Here is a 16,396-nt window from a genome sequence, read left to right on the forward strand (position 1 = left end):
ATCAGGTGATGTTTTATCTACAAGAACCAGTGTCAAATATTCCAGATGAAGGTCAGGCAAGAAGTTTAAAGGTCAAATACAAATAGTGTATGGGATATAACTTCTTTATGCATTGAGAATCGAGGTTAATTGAGGGGAGACATACAATGTGTTAGTTTGAAATCAAAAGTCTAGTTCGGTTTTATATCTGAAAAAGAAAAGATCAAATATGTCTAAGTTTAAACCTTGAATAATTATTTCAAGATTTTAATTTTGATTATCTTTTATCCTTCCTTTTCTTTCTAATGTCCTTTTTATAAAATTCTATATTATGGAAAATAATAATTTTCACGTGATAATGCTTCTGCAGTTGCATTATTCCTATATTCGGATACTGCACAAGTATGCGTACATAGAACAAGTGTATATGGCATAAAAATGTGTACCTATTACTGGTTTATATGGCTTAATTATGTGTTCTTAGAACTAGTGAGTCGCTAAGGTTTGCGCATTAAAATTTGAGAAGGGAAGTGAAACATCATAAATTACTGAAGTACTGGTATATACGGCGATAAATACACAACATATAAATGTAATAAAATCTGTGTTTTTTAGCTCGATTACATTACAAGCTTAATGCTTGTTAAAATGCTCTCTAGCTGGTTTACTGGGGTGAACAAGTAAATTGTGTTTTTGGGTGAGATCTAAAGAACGATGCCACAGTGGGGAGTAAACGCATAACAAGGTGAGTATCCATATCCATTTCGCCACAGCAACCTTATTTATATTTTTAATATGTGTTGTCCAGGTACCCAGAAGACATTGTTATAATTGACAAGCTATACGGTTGGCACTCTGATGAGGATGTTACGGCAGAATTCGAGAATACAACTTTGTTTGGGGGTGTCTTTCAATTCAAGACCTTTACATTTTTCTGCACAAGCTATCTCGGTAGATGTTGCTCTTCCAATGTAAGTGAGTGCTTGGAAATATACAGTTACTGTTATGGCAGAGGTCTTGTAAATGTCAGCTCCGAATGTTTAGCCAAGTTTCAGGAAATAATCATTGAATCAGAAGTGGAAAGAACACAATCTGATCAAGACATGAATGATACACAATCTGATAAGAAAACCATCAAGCAGATTCTGCTGAGAATGTATGACTCTGATGTGATGCTCAACAAGACAGGCTCGTACCTGCATATTGGAGTGAGTCTTGACATAGCACTTGCAGAGGTGAGGGACATTTTAACAGAAGAAAATCCAGGATGTCTCGGTAATCCTGAAAAGCCTCTGTGCCTGGCAGAAGTGGAGATGAGCATATCAGTGTCTGTAAACAGCCTTGTGTGCTTATACTGGGACGAAGATAACGAAGAGTGGACGCCTAATAGAGTTCAGGTGAGATAGGGGAATACATAAATGAATACATATGAGCCGCGCTCTGAGAAAAGGGGGTTTAATGCATGTGCGTAAATCGTCATCCCAAATTAGCCTGTGCAGTCTGCTTTTATAATATTTCTGTTTAAAGACAGTCTGTTCTTGGCAAAAATCAAGTTAAGGCGGAAAGTTTGGTCTCTGATTAGCCTGTCGGACATCTGGGACGACACTTAACGCACATGCATTAAACCCCCTTTTCACAGAGCGTGGCTCATATTAAATTATTTATGTCGCGCATGTCAATTAACTTTTTTGTTTCGCTTTCTATTTTATTAAACTTGTAATTGTCTTATGGACTTGTAACTTTATATATAGGTGGCCAAGCTACATTGACCTTAAGATGGAAAGTCTTTTTTATTTAAGGCGAGCAAACAGGCCCATCATGGCTTACTTTTTTATAAACCTAAATACCTCTCATACAAGTGGCATACAATTTATATTTTGTGTATATCTAGGTTGCATTTTCCAATGCTGATGATACATCCTATGAGTGTCTAAGCACCCACCTGTCAGCTTTTGCCGGAACTATATTTGTGGCTCCAACTTCAGTTGATCCTTTTGGTATGTTTGTTTTGGGCATATAATATCACACTAGATTTTTGATTGAGTTAATATTAAATGTAGGCATTCATCTTATAAAGAATAATTATACTTAAGATTGATATTTGTTTATTTAAATTGTTTGATACAAGCTATCATGAAACTGCTTGTATCCAATAATATGGTATTTTGTGCTGGAAAGTTTTGCCTAGTTACAACCTGCTTGTTTTCCAGTATCAATAATATTGGGCTACTGCTATCTGGTTCACGACCATTGTTATCAGTTGATTTATTTGATAATTGTTGGTACACTGTCAGTGGAGGAAATATTTAAATAAAAAAGTTAGATTTTCTTAGATGAAAAAAAGAGAATGGCTTTAGTTGAAAGAAGACATTTACAAAATGGACATTTATTTTGTTCAGTCTTATTCTGCATTACAATCCTGATAGGAATACACTTAGGATACATTTCTCATAGGATACATTTCTCAGAAAGTGAAATATGATGATTTGAAAACACATATGCTAACATGATACTGATTTATATATATCACATATGCTAACATGGTACTGATTTTTTGCATCTATTAAGTGAAATGCAGTTCTCATTTCAGTTATGTTGCAAACATGATTGTCAGAATTATCAGATATTGTCAGTATTAAAATTGCATACTTTATCATCGTACCTCAAAATCATTTTAAAAATGGTCAATGAAACACCCAATAAAATGGTTACTATTTATTGAAAATCAAATTTCCTATATGAGTTAACTCCCTGTACAAGTGAGAATGAGTTGGTATTATTATGCCCCCCTTCTAAGAAGAGAGGGTGTTTTGTTTTGCACATGTCGGTCGGTCGGTCCTTTCGTACGTCGGTCATTCGTCCACCAAATCGTTTCCGGATGATAACTCAAGAACATTTAGGCCTGGGGTCAGGAAAGTTCATATGTACATTGATCATGACTGGCAGATGACCCCTATTGATTTTAAGTACTTTAGGTCAAAAGTCAAGGTCACAGTGTTTTGAAACTGTAAAATGGTTTCCGGATGATAACTCACGAATGCTTGGGGTTAGAATCAGGATAGGTCATGGGGGCATTGGTCATGACCGACAGATGACCCCTTTGATTTTCAGGACTTTAAGTCAAGGTCAGAGTGACCTGAAGCAGTAAAATGGTTTCCGGATGATAACTCAAGAACGCTAAGGCCTGGTATCAGAAAGTTCATAGGGACATTGGTCATGACCGGCAGATGATCCCTATTGATTTTCAGGTCACTAAGTCAACGTTCAAGGTCACAGTGTCTCGAAGCAGTAAAATGGTTTCTGGATGATAACTCAAGAACGCTTGAGCCTGGAATCAGGAAAGTTCATACAGACATTGATCATGACTGGCAGATGACCCCTATTGATTTTTAGTACCCTAGGTCAAAGGTCAAGGTCACAGTGACTTGAAACAGTAAAATGTTTCCGGATGATAACTCAAGAATGCATAGGGTTAGGATCAGGAAAGTTCATGGGGGCATTGGTCATGACGGACATATGATCCCTATTGATTTTTAGGAATCTAAGAACGCTTAGGCCTGGTATAAGGAAAGTTCATAGGGATATTGGTCATGACCGGCAGATGACTCCTATTGATTTTCAGGTCACTAGGTCAAAGTTCAAGGTCACAGTGACTCCAATATAAAGAAGTGAAACTCCATCTGCTGGAGCAGTATTGAATTTTCATTAAAAACAATTTGGCGAAACCACCAATCTTATAATCAAATTAATACCAAGTCAACATACATAAAAGAGTAAGAGGCAGCTTGTCAGATAATGGTCTGTAAAAATTCAGTATAACCTGCAGAACTCTCAATTGATGAACATACACGTTTACTTTATAAGTACAGAGAATGTATAAGAATCTAAGTATACGAAAGGTCTTAAACAAGGTTTCTTAAAAAATAATACAACCACAATACCGCCACCAGCCTCTGAAGGCTGAAAATATAACAACATCGAAGATATGTACGGGGATACACGCTACTGCATCCACGCCGCACACATCAAACTGTTGTGCAATGCAATATAAAGAAGTGAAACTCCAGCTGGCAGTAAAATGGTTTCTGAATGATAACTCAAGAACGCTTAAGCCTGGTTGAAGTTAATGACAAATAAACAACAGATTCTCATCAGCAACTCCATGAGTCATGCGAGCAATGCTTCTTTAAATTACCATTCATACTGTAACGTATTAACACTTTGGCTGCCACAACAAGTGACAGTCCATTTTGGGAGCATGCGTGTTTTACAAACAGCCCTTGTTTTCCTATTTTTCCTTCCTATTTAAGTCGGGAAGAGTTGTTTCTATTTTCCTATTAGATTCAAGTCCTTTCTTTACAGGTTAAGTTAACTCCCTTCATATTTAGATGAGGCATAGTGATTTCCATTTCCCTATAAGAGTTAACTCCTTTCCTGTTTAGAAGAGGCACAATTGTTATTATTTTCCTATATGAGTTAACTCCTTCCTAAACATATAAGCAGAGCTGATACTATTTTCCTATAAGAGTTAACTCCCTTCATATATAGATGAGGCATTGTCTTTTCTATTTCCCTTAAAGAGTTAAATCCCTTCCTGTTTAGGTGAGGCAGAGTTGTTACTATTTTCCTGTATGAGTTTACTCCCTTCCTACACTATTAAAGGATAGTTGCAACTTGTTTACTATAAAAATTAACTCCTCTCTTATTTTTTCTGAGGAAGAGTTGTTACTATTTTCCTATGAGAATTCACTCCCTTGCTATACAGGTGAAGCAGAGTTATTTCTCACGTTCTTTGAGAATCCCGTGGTTGTCACGACAGTGATCCTGGTCTGGGTCATGTACATCTTCTTTGTCCACTTGGCCCGCAACGCAGACAGAAAGGACTTGGAGCGAGTAAGAGCACCTTATAAGTACATTTGTTAAGTTGTCACGATCAGTTTCAGAATTTTGCTGGTGTTTAACAGTCTGATAACGGATAGAGGGTTATTGAAGTGTTCTGTTGTTTTATTTAAAACTTAAGAACTAGGTTATTTACCCTCTGGGAAATTATATCTTATTGCATACAACAATGTTGGTGAGTTATTAACTCACTACAGCACATTGACTTCAAGGATTACTCAATGCTTGTTTGGACATGTCATGTATGTATGCAATATGCAACTCAAATGCAAAAAGCCGTAGTCTGTCTGCTTCTTGAACATGAGTTATCATTCGTTCATATAGATATAATAATTGATATAGATTACCCTCATGGTTTACTCTTCAAAAAAATGTCTTATGAAACTATAGCTCTATTAAGAGTTAGAATTTCTTACAAAATGCAATCACATGTATTGTCTATGATTTAAACATGAAACAGTTTAGATTTTGTTTTAGAAAAAACGTTAGGATACATTTTTGGAAAACATACATGTTCTACCCATGTTGAGTATATTAAGGCAGGAATTATGTACACATTCCTTTTTGAACAGTATGTAGGACTTTATACTGATTTAACACATGTTTAATAAAGTACAGAACATCCAACCTTTTCTTTTATCTAGTGTTCCTACTTTGTTCTATTTTTGTATGTGCTCCTTATAGCTTTTCAAGTTCAATTTGTGTTTTTTTTTTAAGATGTTGACATTGTTTTCATTAGTATATTTCATCAGTTTAGCACTAAGGTTTTATGTTTGTTTGTTGCTCATGAGTAACTTAGGGATGAAAGTAAGGCCTTTAAATCTTTTAAATATAGTAAGAAATGTCTTTTATTTGAATGGATTGTCAAAGCCACCAAAACAAGTCCCACTTGTTCTCTCATCTTCTTCCTCATCCAATAGATTGCATGTGTTTTAGGTGGGTGTGGTCAATTGTAAGGACAACCTCCAGTCTGAAAAATATCTGTATCTTGTGTGCATAGCAACAGGCTGGTGGAAACACGCTGGCACCACTGCAAATGTTTATTTCTACATGACTGGTGAGTAGTAGGGTTCTTAAAAGACTGTTTGCTTTAGGGAAGTTTTTGGAAACTGTTCAACTTTTGAATTATTTGTGTAAACCTGATACTAGTATTATATATAAGAATATTGATGCAAACTCTTATATACATGATTTTGATTCAGCGATCTATACCTTGGCAATTATTTCTCACAATTTGCATCTGACACTGTTGTCTTCTCACTCTCAGTGAGGGAGATTCATTATTGTTTATCAGTCCATGATCACTTGGGCAAGTTCATTGTCAATTGTTATTCATTAATATTCATTAATCTCTTGGAAAACACACATTGTTTATTATTCTTTGTTGTTTGTTTTAAATTCAAGCTTTCCTTGTTTATTTTTTTTTCATTCAATAATAATACTATATCAGATTAATTGCCTAATGCCCAAGTTTTCAATAATTTTGTGTCACTAAAACAAAGAAAGCCATCCGTTTATAATGATATCAGAGAAGCCTTTTACAGAACCTTGAACAATTGCTCTGAATATGTACCAACAGGCTCTGAGGGTGTAAGTGGGAGGAAGTGCCTCAGCTCTGCAGGCAGGAAGTGTTTCCAGGCAGGCTTTGAAGACTGGTTCCTGGTCACCACCTCACAATGTCTCGGGGAAATACAGTCTGTCACACTGTGGCATGATAACACTGGCAACAATCCACAATGGTATAAACGTTGCAAAGTAAACATAAGTCAAAACACTGTATAATGAATGCATCTGAGCCAGGTGTATATTCTTTGACACTCCTTTCGTGATCTAAGTTCATATTTTTCATTTAGATATCTGCACTACTAAATGCATAATTGTTTACTCCGCTTTAAGGTGTATACCGGTACTCGTTTTCACTCCATCACCTAAACCAGGTGTATTTCTTTTACACTCAGATTTTAACCAAATGTATATTTTGTTTCATTCTGCCATCTGAATCAGGTGTATCTTCTTGTTCACTCAATCATCTGAAGCCTGTGTATACTGTTTACTCTTTCTCTTTCACTCAGGTTAATAAACCAGGTGTATATTTTTTCTTCGTTCTATCTGTTCTTACCCTCTCGCATGTATAAAGACCAGGTGTATATGTATGCACAGTTAACTACAGTAAGCAGGTTTGGGTTCTTTCACATCCTTAAATTATTTGTATCTCTCCAATATCAGAACCATATGTATGTTCCTTCACGCGTCTTTACCTTTACAAGGCGTATATTTGTTCACTATCTATTTTGTCACTCTTAAAGTGTTTGTTGTACGCAACTTACGCAACTTTGTCTGAACCATGTTTATATTTGATAACTCTAATATTCTCCGTTTTGGTAACTGGTTTATATTCATCTTAACTTCTCCAGGTACCTAAACCAGGTGTATACCCGTGATGTGCAGACTGGCAACAGCTGGACTTTCATTTACAATGATTGGTTGGCAGTGGACCGTGGAGCTCTCCTTCAGATTGCAACTACCCTTGGTGCTGTCACACGGGTATGTGTGTTCCTGTATCAGCCATTTGAAACATGGTGTGATGATCCGCATGACTGTCTGTCAGTGTAGGGTCAAGAAGTTTACTATTTGCAAAGCCTTACAAACTCACATGAGCACGCAGTGATCATAGGGAGCTTTCAGGACACCATGATGTCGGTTGTCAGGCCATGAGTGAAATAAAATGTTCTTCAAGCAATTCTAACCTTGAATCGCTGGAGAAAATTGTTAAAAATTGGAAGGCTGGGTTGAACCTTATATGAAGTTGTTCCAAATTTGTTTAAAAAATACATTTGGTTTAAAACGGAAGTTTCCTTGACAACTACAGAGTCTTGTATTCTGCATATGTATATCGATAAAACTTTAAAAATCTTGTTAATGTTCCAATTTAAAACTTATTTAGCACACATGTTCCTTGGGTAATCTTCTACCAAGGTTATTCAAAGTAAGTTAAGATCTATCAATATGCCTGCCTATGGGCGGGACCATTTTTCTAAAATGTATACAGAGAGTGTAACGCTAAAAACGCAGTTCCAGCAATTTGTTACTTTATAGTAAAAACGCAGTTCCAGCAATTTGTTACTTTATAGTATGTGGCATCATTTAGACGTCCTCTACAAAGCTTGTTCAAAATATGTCCCTAAGCATAAAATTTGCCCTCAAAGTAAATTGTTATCCATATTTGAACAGAGTGAAAACTCTCATCTGAAATTGCAAGCACCAGAGTTTGGGTATTTATAATGGTAACATTGATTTTCTTCTCCTCTCCCAAGTTTGTTCAAATCATGCCTATGGGACTGCCCTAAGAGATATTTATATTGAAAGAATTTAATATTTCTCAAAGAGAATAAGTCTGTGTTACAACTGTGAGGCTACAGGATATTTGGTTTTAAGCATGATGTAGTGGTCCTGTAAAATGTTTGTTCAAGTAAGGACCCTATGATAAAAATTAATTAACATTTTAATAAAATTTCTTTTCTAATATCCGTATACACGACAAGGTGCAGATGACTTGTGTAAAACTTGATGTTCACAATCCGTTTGTTCTGATAATACCCCTGGGATCAAAACTGCCCCAGCATAGCATGTTAAGCTCACCATATAACAAAGTCCTCTTGTTGTTGCTTGATGGTTGCTGTCCGGTGTTGTGTGACCAGTGTTGTTAATGTTCATCTCTGGTACTAAGTTAAGAGGTGTAAAATTTGGCGCTACAATTGTATAGTAGTCCTCTACTAGTTTGTTTAAGTCCTACTCCAGGGCTCAAAATAGTGTTAGCATGTTGAGCTCACTTGGGCATACAGTGCTCTTGTTGAGCTATTGGCAGTCCGGCATCGTGTGAACTGTGTTGTACACTTTCGTCTCTTGAAGTAAAAGACCCAAAAGTATTATAGTTGGTATGTAACATTCATGGTTTGGGTGTCCTTTATCAAGGTAATGCGAATCATGTCCTTTGGGTAAAATGGTTATACCTGAGGGTTCAAATGGTTTTCGTAGATTTATAATATAGTATATTGTTTTAAATTATAAACAATAATTATCGGGTGACGGTATTCAGGTCTCTCATGTCAATATAAGCATACACTTGGCGAATAACTTTTTTTTTAAATTGCATTCAAATATAAAATAAGCATATGTTTGATATTTGGTATGTCACATAGCTTAGCGGTCTTCCTATTATGTTAAAGTCATGCACCTGGTATGAAAATGTTCCACTCATCGTGAGTGGTTTCTGCACACTTGTACAGCAGAAGAACTTCTATTTAAAAATAGCGCAGACCCTGATGAGACGCCGCCTGATGCTGCTTGCAAAGTCCTTTTTTCTAGACGCTAGGCATAAATGGGTTCAGTGAACGTCTTTATTTGAACAAAATACCATCCAATATGAACGAACAAATAATAAATCGAGACTCACCCTGTAAAAACATGGCTTTATTCACTAGTGTTAAGTCTGTCCCAGATAAGCTTTTGCAGTGCACACAGGCTAATCTGGGACAAATCTTTCCGCTTGAGCTGGATTTTTGCTAAGAAGGCATTTACTTTGAGATTAAAAATACCATTTAAGCTGAGCATCTGTATGCACATGCACTAAGCCTAGTTTTCTAAGATTGAAGTTAATCCTTTCCCCTATAAAAACCAAATTGAAAATGGCTTTTGCAACTAGCATAAAACAAGAACAGCCTTGTTCAGGATTTATGCTGTTTGCAGCTCATCAATAAGGGTTGGAAATGAAGCCTTTGAAACTTGAATTTAGTAAGAAAGGTTTTTAATTCAATGTGGGAAAGAGTTAAATTACCTATACTGTTCCCCCACAGGAGGAGGCTAGGCTGAAGACCAAGTACCACTTCATGATCAAGTCAAGCAAGGACCTCCGTGATGGCCACCTGTGGTTCAGCATCTTCTCCAAGCCCCCTCAGAGCCAGTTCACGCGCGTTCAGCGCCTCACGTGCACACTGTCTCTCCTGCTCACTACCATGCTTACAAACATCATGTTCTATGGAATCCCAACTGATGATCCCGCTGATCAGGTCGTGGCTGGAACCTTCAAATTCAGTCTCTCACAGATCGTTATTGGTACAACTCCTTAAGATTTGTCCTGACTTTGATTGTTATTGGTGTAACCAGTCTTCAAAGCCTGCCTGGAAACAACTTCTAATTTAGTTTAGGAAAAGATCCTTCTATGTATAACTAATTCTGATTAAGTCGCGCAAAGATCATTTAAGGTACAAATCTTTCAAATTTAGTATTTTACAGATCATTAAAGGTACAATTTCATAAGATTTAGTCTGGCAAAAATTATGTTTTCAATTCTTCCATATGAAATATTGTGTAGAGGTACAACTCCTTCAAATTTTGGTTTGCAAGGAATAATAAGTAAAGGAAAATTTCAGTCAGATTTAGTCTGGCACAGATTATTATAGGTGCTAATCCTGTAGTTTATTCTGGCATATTTCGTTTAACATACCACTCCTTCAGATTAAGTCTTTCTCAGATCATGTAAGATACAACTCCTTCATTTTTTTAATCTGACCATGTTTGTTAAATACACATCCCCATCAGATCTTGTCTTCCACAGATTTGTAAATATACAACTCCTTTGAATTCAGTCTGAAACAAATAATTAAAGATACAATTGTAGGTTTAGTCTGACTCAGCAAAGATATATGATTGTAATGTGTCTCAATATGATGAAACAATCTTTCAATACAAACACTGGCTAGTGGTTGATACATCAAGGGGCCTATTCACTTTTAGTTGAATTGATTTTTTTTAAAGAACTTGTTTTAAATTTGCAAATGTCGTTGTAGTTACGATATTTGTGAGGAAACAGTAATACTGAACATTTAACATGCTCTAAAATATCAATTACAGTCAATCTTGTATTTAGAGACCACTAAAGGGAGTAACCAAAAGTGGTCTCTTAATAAAATGGTCTTTAAATAAAAAAAGGTCATTTGGGATGAATGCGGACCTTTGATTTTAAATCCTGATAGAGTATTATCTCCTTTTGACACAGCGATTTCAGCTTTTGAAATGAAAATAAATATAAATAAAATGAATAAAACAATTTTTTACTAAAAATAAGTTGTATTTGTTCTCTCTTATTCTACATACGATGTAAATAGTTTGCACGGAGAATGGGTTTTTCCGACTCCAAACTCATTCGTGATTAAATTTACGTGCACTTTTATTCTTCGACACTTCAAATACCCGAATTTTCTCATTAAACGATAATCCTTTCCGTTTTGACATTTTAATTTCTGCATGTAAGCTTACCGGTATATATATCTGACTCGATTATGGTACATAGGGAAATAAATAAAGCACCTTGATTGAAAACTAAATAAACACGACTGATTGGAAAATTTGCTAACACAAACTAATTATAATAATAATAATTACATTTTTTAATGTACATATTTCGCTACATGTTAGTGATTAAAAGTTTATTTTTTACACCTCTCGAGAACACTGTGAAGATGTTTGTCGCGCCGGCGCATTGTTTCTGCAATAGAATCGGCGATCAAATTTGTCACTTAAGCTCGATTGGTCATTGTCGGCTCGGGTACTACTTACATGTACCCCGGGTACTCTTAAGTATACTTACATGTACCCCGGGTACGGTAAATATACATTATCGTACCCGGTCGATATTAGACTGTACCCGAGTTGTATTCCCGCCTAAAATCCGATGTCGTAAAACGCGCTACCGATTATCTTAAAACAACTTATCTTTAAAAGAAACTGCGTCAACAACATGCTTTTTGAATATGAGTTTCGATAATATAGATGCCATTTTACAGAAAATTGACATAAATGTGAATATAATTAATTTAAAAAAAAACAGACAACGACCGATTTAGCGTTAAATTACCCGGGTACGTTAAAGTATATTTACCGTACCCGGGGTACATGTAAAAATACTTAAGAGTACCCGGGGTACATGTAAGTAGTACCCGAGCCGACAATGACCAATCGAGCGTCACTTAACGTCCCAGATAGTAAACTCTTTAACCCGTAGACTGTTGGCAATTACTCACTGAATTATTCGTCACCAAAAATTGATACGCTGTCAGCATTAACACTGGCCATAACCGGTCATCGAGACAAAGGAAAATGGCTGGTGTGAAATCATAACAAAGATTAAATCGTTCATGTTATCGGCTTAGATAAACAATCACCACTGATTTGTCCCTGAACGATCAACAGATGCACCACTTTTACCTTAAAGCGGTCGCTTAATTCAAGACTTGGGCATCAACATACACTAAAATCAGCGGTCGCTGGTCGCGTAAGACAAAAGTCGCTTAATACAATATGAAAATATTGTTAAAACGCTCGGGCGGGATTTAAAGTGGTCGCATAAGACAAAAGTCGCTAAATTCAAGTGGTCGCAATCACAAGATTGACTGTATATGTCTATTTTTACGATTTAAAAACCTGAAAATTATATAGCATTGCAACGTGAAACGATTGAATAATTAGAAGAGTTTGGTTGTTGTTGTTATATTGTGGAACACTACGAGGATTACTTATATAAAGTATAAAGTACATCACTCATTGTATGAGCACGGAAAGCCGAGTGGTCTAAGCTATAGACTTTTACTCCAGGGGTCAGTGGTTCGAGCCCAGTTGAGGGTTGCTTTTTTCTTTCTTAAATTTTATTCTTGTTTTTACTGGAGTTTTTTAGAGCCAATGTTTACATTTATCAATATAAAGCATTTAATGACATACATTAATACATGTCAAAATCTGTGAAAAGGTCCCTTTAAGTATTCAAAGAGATGGTATTGGAAGGAATCTTTTTGCAGAAATATGGCACTTCAGTCATGTTCTACAATTCTTAGTAGAAACATATCTTGTTTAAAAGCAACTCCACTTTATCTAGCTAGAGGTATTGTATGTGTCCTAACATATGTAGTGGGGCATCAATGTTTTTGAAACATACATTTGCAGGTTTTTTGCGCATTTCCCGCGCAGAAGCAAAGTGTAAATGGCTATATGCAAAGCATAACGCAGAACAGCCTGCAAGTTACTTGCCGTCTGTTCAGCTTGTATACTGTTTGCTGCTCGCCAGTACCTTGTGTTGAAAATGAAGCATGTATCCCTTTAATTAAACATGAGATTTAATTGAATTTGATTATGTAAGGGACAACAAAAGCGCTGAAACGCATTAAGAATTGGTAATGGGTACACAAGAAGACTTATCATGTGATGTATATTTTCAGGTATACAGAGCAGTCTGATAATGTTTCCAATAAACTTGATCATCATCCAGCTGTTTATGAAAGTGAAACCCAAACCCCGGAAATCTTCACGTAAACCCAGCATTGCCTCTGAGGACATTAAGACCATAATTGATTCATGCGGTGTCAAAATAAAGAGAATTTTCAACCACCTTAGCATACAAAACCCTATTAGTTTATTGACATTCATCAAAGAAATGCAGAATTATAGTAACATTAGGCTGTTTCATGATATGTTTCGTGAAGTAAAGGGATTCGAGTGTGGCCTTGACCCAAATCTAATTGTTACTGAATTTGTTAATACCGTTGACATGTTTGACTGGGAATTGGCAGGCAAATCCATCGGTATGAATGTGCAAGTGGATGACTCAGGCTCATTCAGTCTGTCAGCGCCCAGTGCAGGACACACTGAGGTTGCATACTCATTGCAACCTTTTGGTTCCCTGCCACCTAGCTTTCTCAATAAAGATCATAAAGTGTGTCATCGCCAGGACAGGGTGCATCGTAATAAAAAACGGAAGCCCACTGTTTCTTTTGCACCTGAACTGATGATGCCTATGGAAGACATGTATGAACATTTATATTTTACTGTTTCTATGATTTCATTTATGTTGTTATTGCTGCATTACAATCTCAGTAATATTGGTTACCTGAGCCGTAATTTAAGATGCAGATCTAAATGTTTCATTTTATAGTTTTACAGATGCCAGAATACAGGTCTCATGATGTACTATGCTACATAAAAATTGTATACTATAGAACGTTTTCCTAACATTAAGCATCATGTTATCATTTTAACATTATTATGTTATGTAATTCATTCCAAATATATATTAATCTTCAGTAAAGTCATTCAGTTCAACCTTATTAATTATTTAAACAGTTTTTGCTAATAAACATGATTATTGTCCCCTACCGGTGAATCCGGAAGGGAATTATGGTTTTCGCTCTGTTTGTCTGTTAGTAAGTCAGTCTGTCACATTTTTGTTGATCCTGCGATAACTTTAAATGTTCTTCATACTTGTTAATGAAACTTGAAACATGGACAGATGGCAATATGGAGATTATGCACGTCATTTCATTTTATTCTTACGTCAAGAGTTATGGTTGCTATGGCAACAAATAGACTAGAACTATTGCTGAGAATGGTGGAGTTTTACCGGTAGGGGATCGTATTGCTTGGCAATAGTCTTGTTATTTATTCTCCTTTCCAGATCATTTTCTTTATTGAACTAACATACAAATTGTAATTTCAAATTTTGAAATTCAAATCGATCTATACTTTATACTAAAGTGTTGTTATTAATTTCACACAATTATTCAATATGTATTGTGATATGGCCCCTAATATTAATTAGTCCCTACTCCCTAACGGTAAAATCGGAGAAGGAACTTATGGTTTGCGCTCTGTGTGTCTGTTAGTCTGTCACACTTTTCTGGATCCTGCGATAACTTAAAAAGTTATTCATATTTGTTCATGAAACTTGTAACATGAAAAGATAGCAATATGGAAATTATGCACGTCATTTCATTTTGTTCCTACGTCAAGAATTATGGTTGCTATGACAAAAATAGACTAGAAATATTGCTGAAAATGGTGGATCCAGCTATAATTTTAAAAGTTTTTCATATTTTTTTCATGAAACTTAAAACATGGATAGATGGCAATATGGAATTATGCACGTCATTTCATTTTGTTCATATGTCAAGAATTATGTTTGCTATGGCAACAAATAAACTACAAATATTTCTGAAAATCGTGGATCCTGCATAGGTAGGGGACTTTTATTGCTTGGCAATAGTCTTGTGATGTAACTACAAGCTGTCTTTTAAAGATGTTGTTACTTGGAAGTAATCCTCTGAAAATATTTGCGCACCTTCTACATGTACTATATTAGGCATTTCAAAGTGCATGTCTTTTTTGTGCATATTAATATTTTATTGTGATAAACTGTATATGGTGGTATTGTTGTTTCAGGACAAGTGGTGTCCACAGTGGAACTGTTATTCATGCCCCAGTCAGTATAAGAAAGGATACTTCCAGAATGTAAGTTTTAATGCTTGCATGTAGTTTCTTAGTAAGTGTACTTTATTTATTTTTCTCTTCCATAACCCAAAGAAATATATCCTGAAGTAACATTAAGGCATGCTTTTACTGGCATACACTTGCTTTTTATTGTATTGATCAACTATATCAAATTTATACGTTGGTGGCCACTTTTGCTGTTGTTAAATGGGGACAAGTGTAATCGGGTAAGCACTAAAAGTCAAAAGAAATACCTTTCAATCATATCATGTATACAAGTAAAAATGTTTTTCTGTATGTGTGTGCGTATTATCACAAAATGTCAGCATACTGTGTAGGTGTGAGTGTTTCTTTACACAAATTAACATATATGCATGCTTATGTGTTGCTTAATCTAAATCTCTGCAGTTTATATATAATCTTGTCACTCAGTGTTCTTCATGCAACTTAATTTTAGCTTTAATTTGAGAATACTTATTATCCCCTACCGGTAAAACCGGAGGGGTTTTATGGTTTGCGCTCTGTGTGTTCGTGAGTCTGTAAGTCTGTCACAGTTTTCTGGATCCTTCGATAACTTTTAAAGTTCATCATATTTTTTCATCAAACTTGAAACATGGACAGATGAAGATATGGAGATTGTGTACGTCATTTTATGCTGTTCCTACGTCAAGAATTCTGGTTCTATGGCCACAAATAGACAAAAAATATTGCTGAAAATGGTGGATCCTGCGATAACGTTAAAAGTTATTGTTCATGAAACTTGAAACTCGGATATTGGTAATATGGCAATTATGCACGTCATTTTATTTTGCTCCTGCGTCAAGAATGCTGGTTGTTATGGCAACACATAGACTAGAAATATTGCCGAAAATGGTGGAGTTTCACCGGTAGGGGACCATATTGCTGGACAATAGTCTTGTTATATGAGAAATCTGCCACCTTTGCGGCCCTTATATGATAACATGTTTATGGTCTATATAAGAGATTATAGGTCACATTTGGCCATTAAAAAATCGTTATCATTGCTTTCTCAGCCAGATGTAAACTGTTATAAGGCAAGGTGTTGCGGGAAACAACCACCTACCAATTATAGCTCACCCTTAGCAGTCCAAGGTCAAATTTGACCATAGTGATCAGTCTATGTCAAGCATTTTCTGTTGTAAACTATAAGCTAGTTACCACTCTATAGAAAAAAAACATCTCAACG

The 16,396-nt window shown here is 35.8% G+C and overlaps 1 protein-coding gene and 1 long non-coding RNA gene across 5 annotated transcripts in view; one reads left to right on the forward strand and one right to left on the reverse strand.

Moving 5' to 3' along the window:
- Nucleotides 1–16,396, reverse strand: part of LOC127855370 (uncharacterized) — a 474,985-nt gene that overhangs the window by 415,360 nt on the left and 43,229 nt on the right. The window lies entirely within an intron of this gene.
- The window catches only part of LOC127855364 (uncharacterized), a 267,885-nt gene that overhangs the window by 216,910 nt on the left and 34,579 nt on the right, over nt 1–16,396 (forward strand). For all 4 annotated transcript variants that reach the window (XM_052390863.1, XM_052390864.1, XM_052390862.1 and 1 more), the window contains 9 exons: nt 788–1,376; nt 1,871–1,976; nt 4,745–4,872; nt 5,815–5,935; nt 6,458–6,617; nt 7,293–7,422; nt 9,732–9,990; nt 13,146–13,731; nt 15,142–15,210. In XM_052390863.1, coding sequence (XP_052246823.1) covers nt 788–1,376; nt 1,871–1,976; nt 4,745–4,872; nt 5,815–5,935; nt 6,458–6,617; nt 7,293–7,422; nt 9,732–9,990; nt 13,146–13,731; nt 15,142–15,210 — 2,148 coding nt within the window. The remainder of the gene's footprint in view (nt 1–787; nt 1,377–1,870; nt 1,977–4,744; nt 4,873–5,814; nt 5,936–6,457; nt 6,618–7,292; nt 7,423–9,731; nt 9,991–13,145; nt 13,732–15,141; nt 15,211–16,396) is intronic.

Source organism: Dreissena polymorpha, chromosome 13, assembly GCF_020536995.1.
Source record: "Dreissena polymorpha isolate Duluth1 chromosome 13, UMN_Dpol_1.0, whole genome shotgun sequence".
In the NCBI taxonomy this organism is placed as follows: domain Eukaryota; kingdom Metazoa; phylum Mollusca; class Bivalvia; order Myida; family Dreissenidae; genus Dreissena; species Dreissena polymorpha.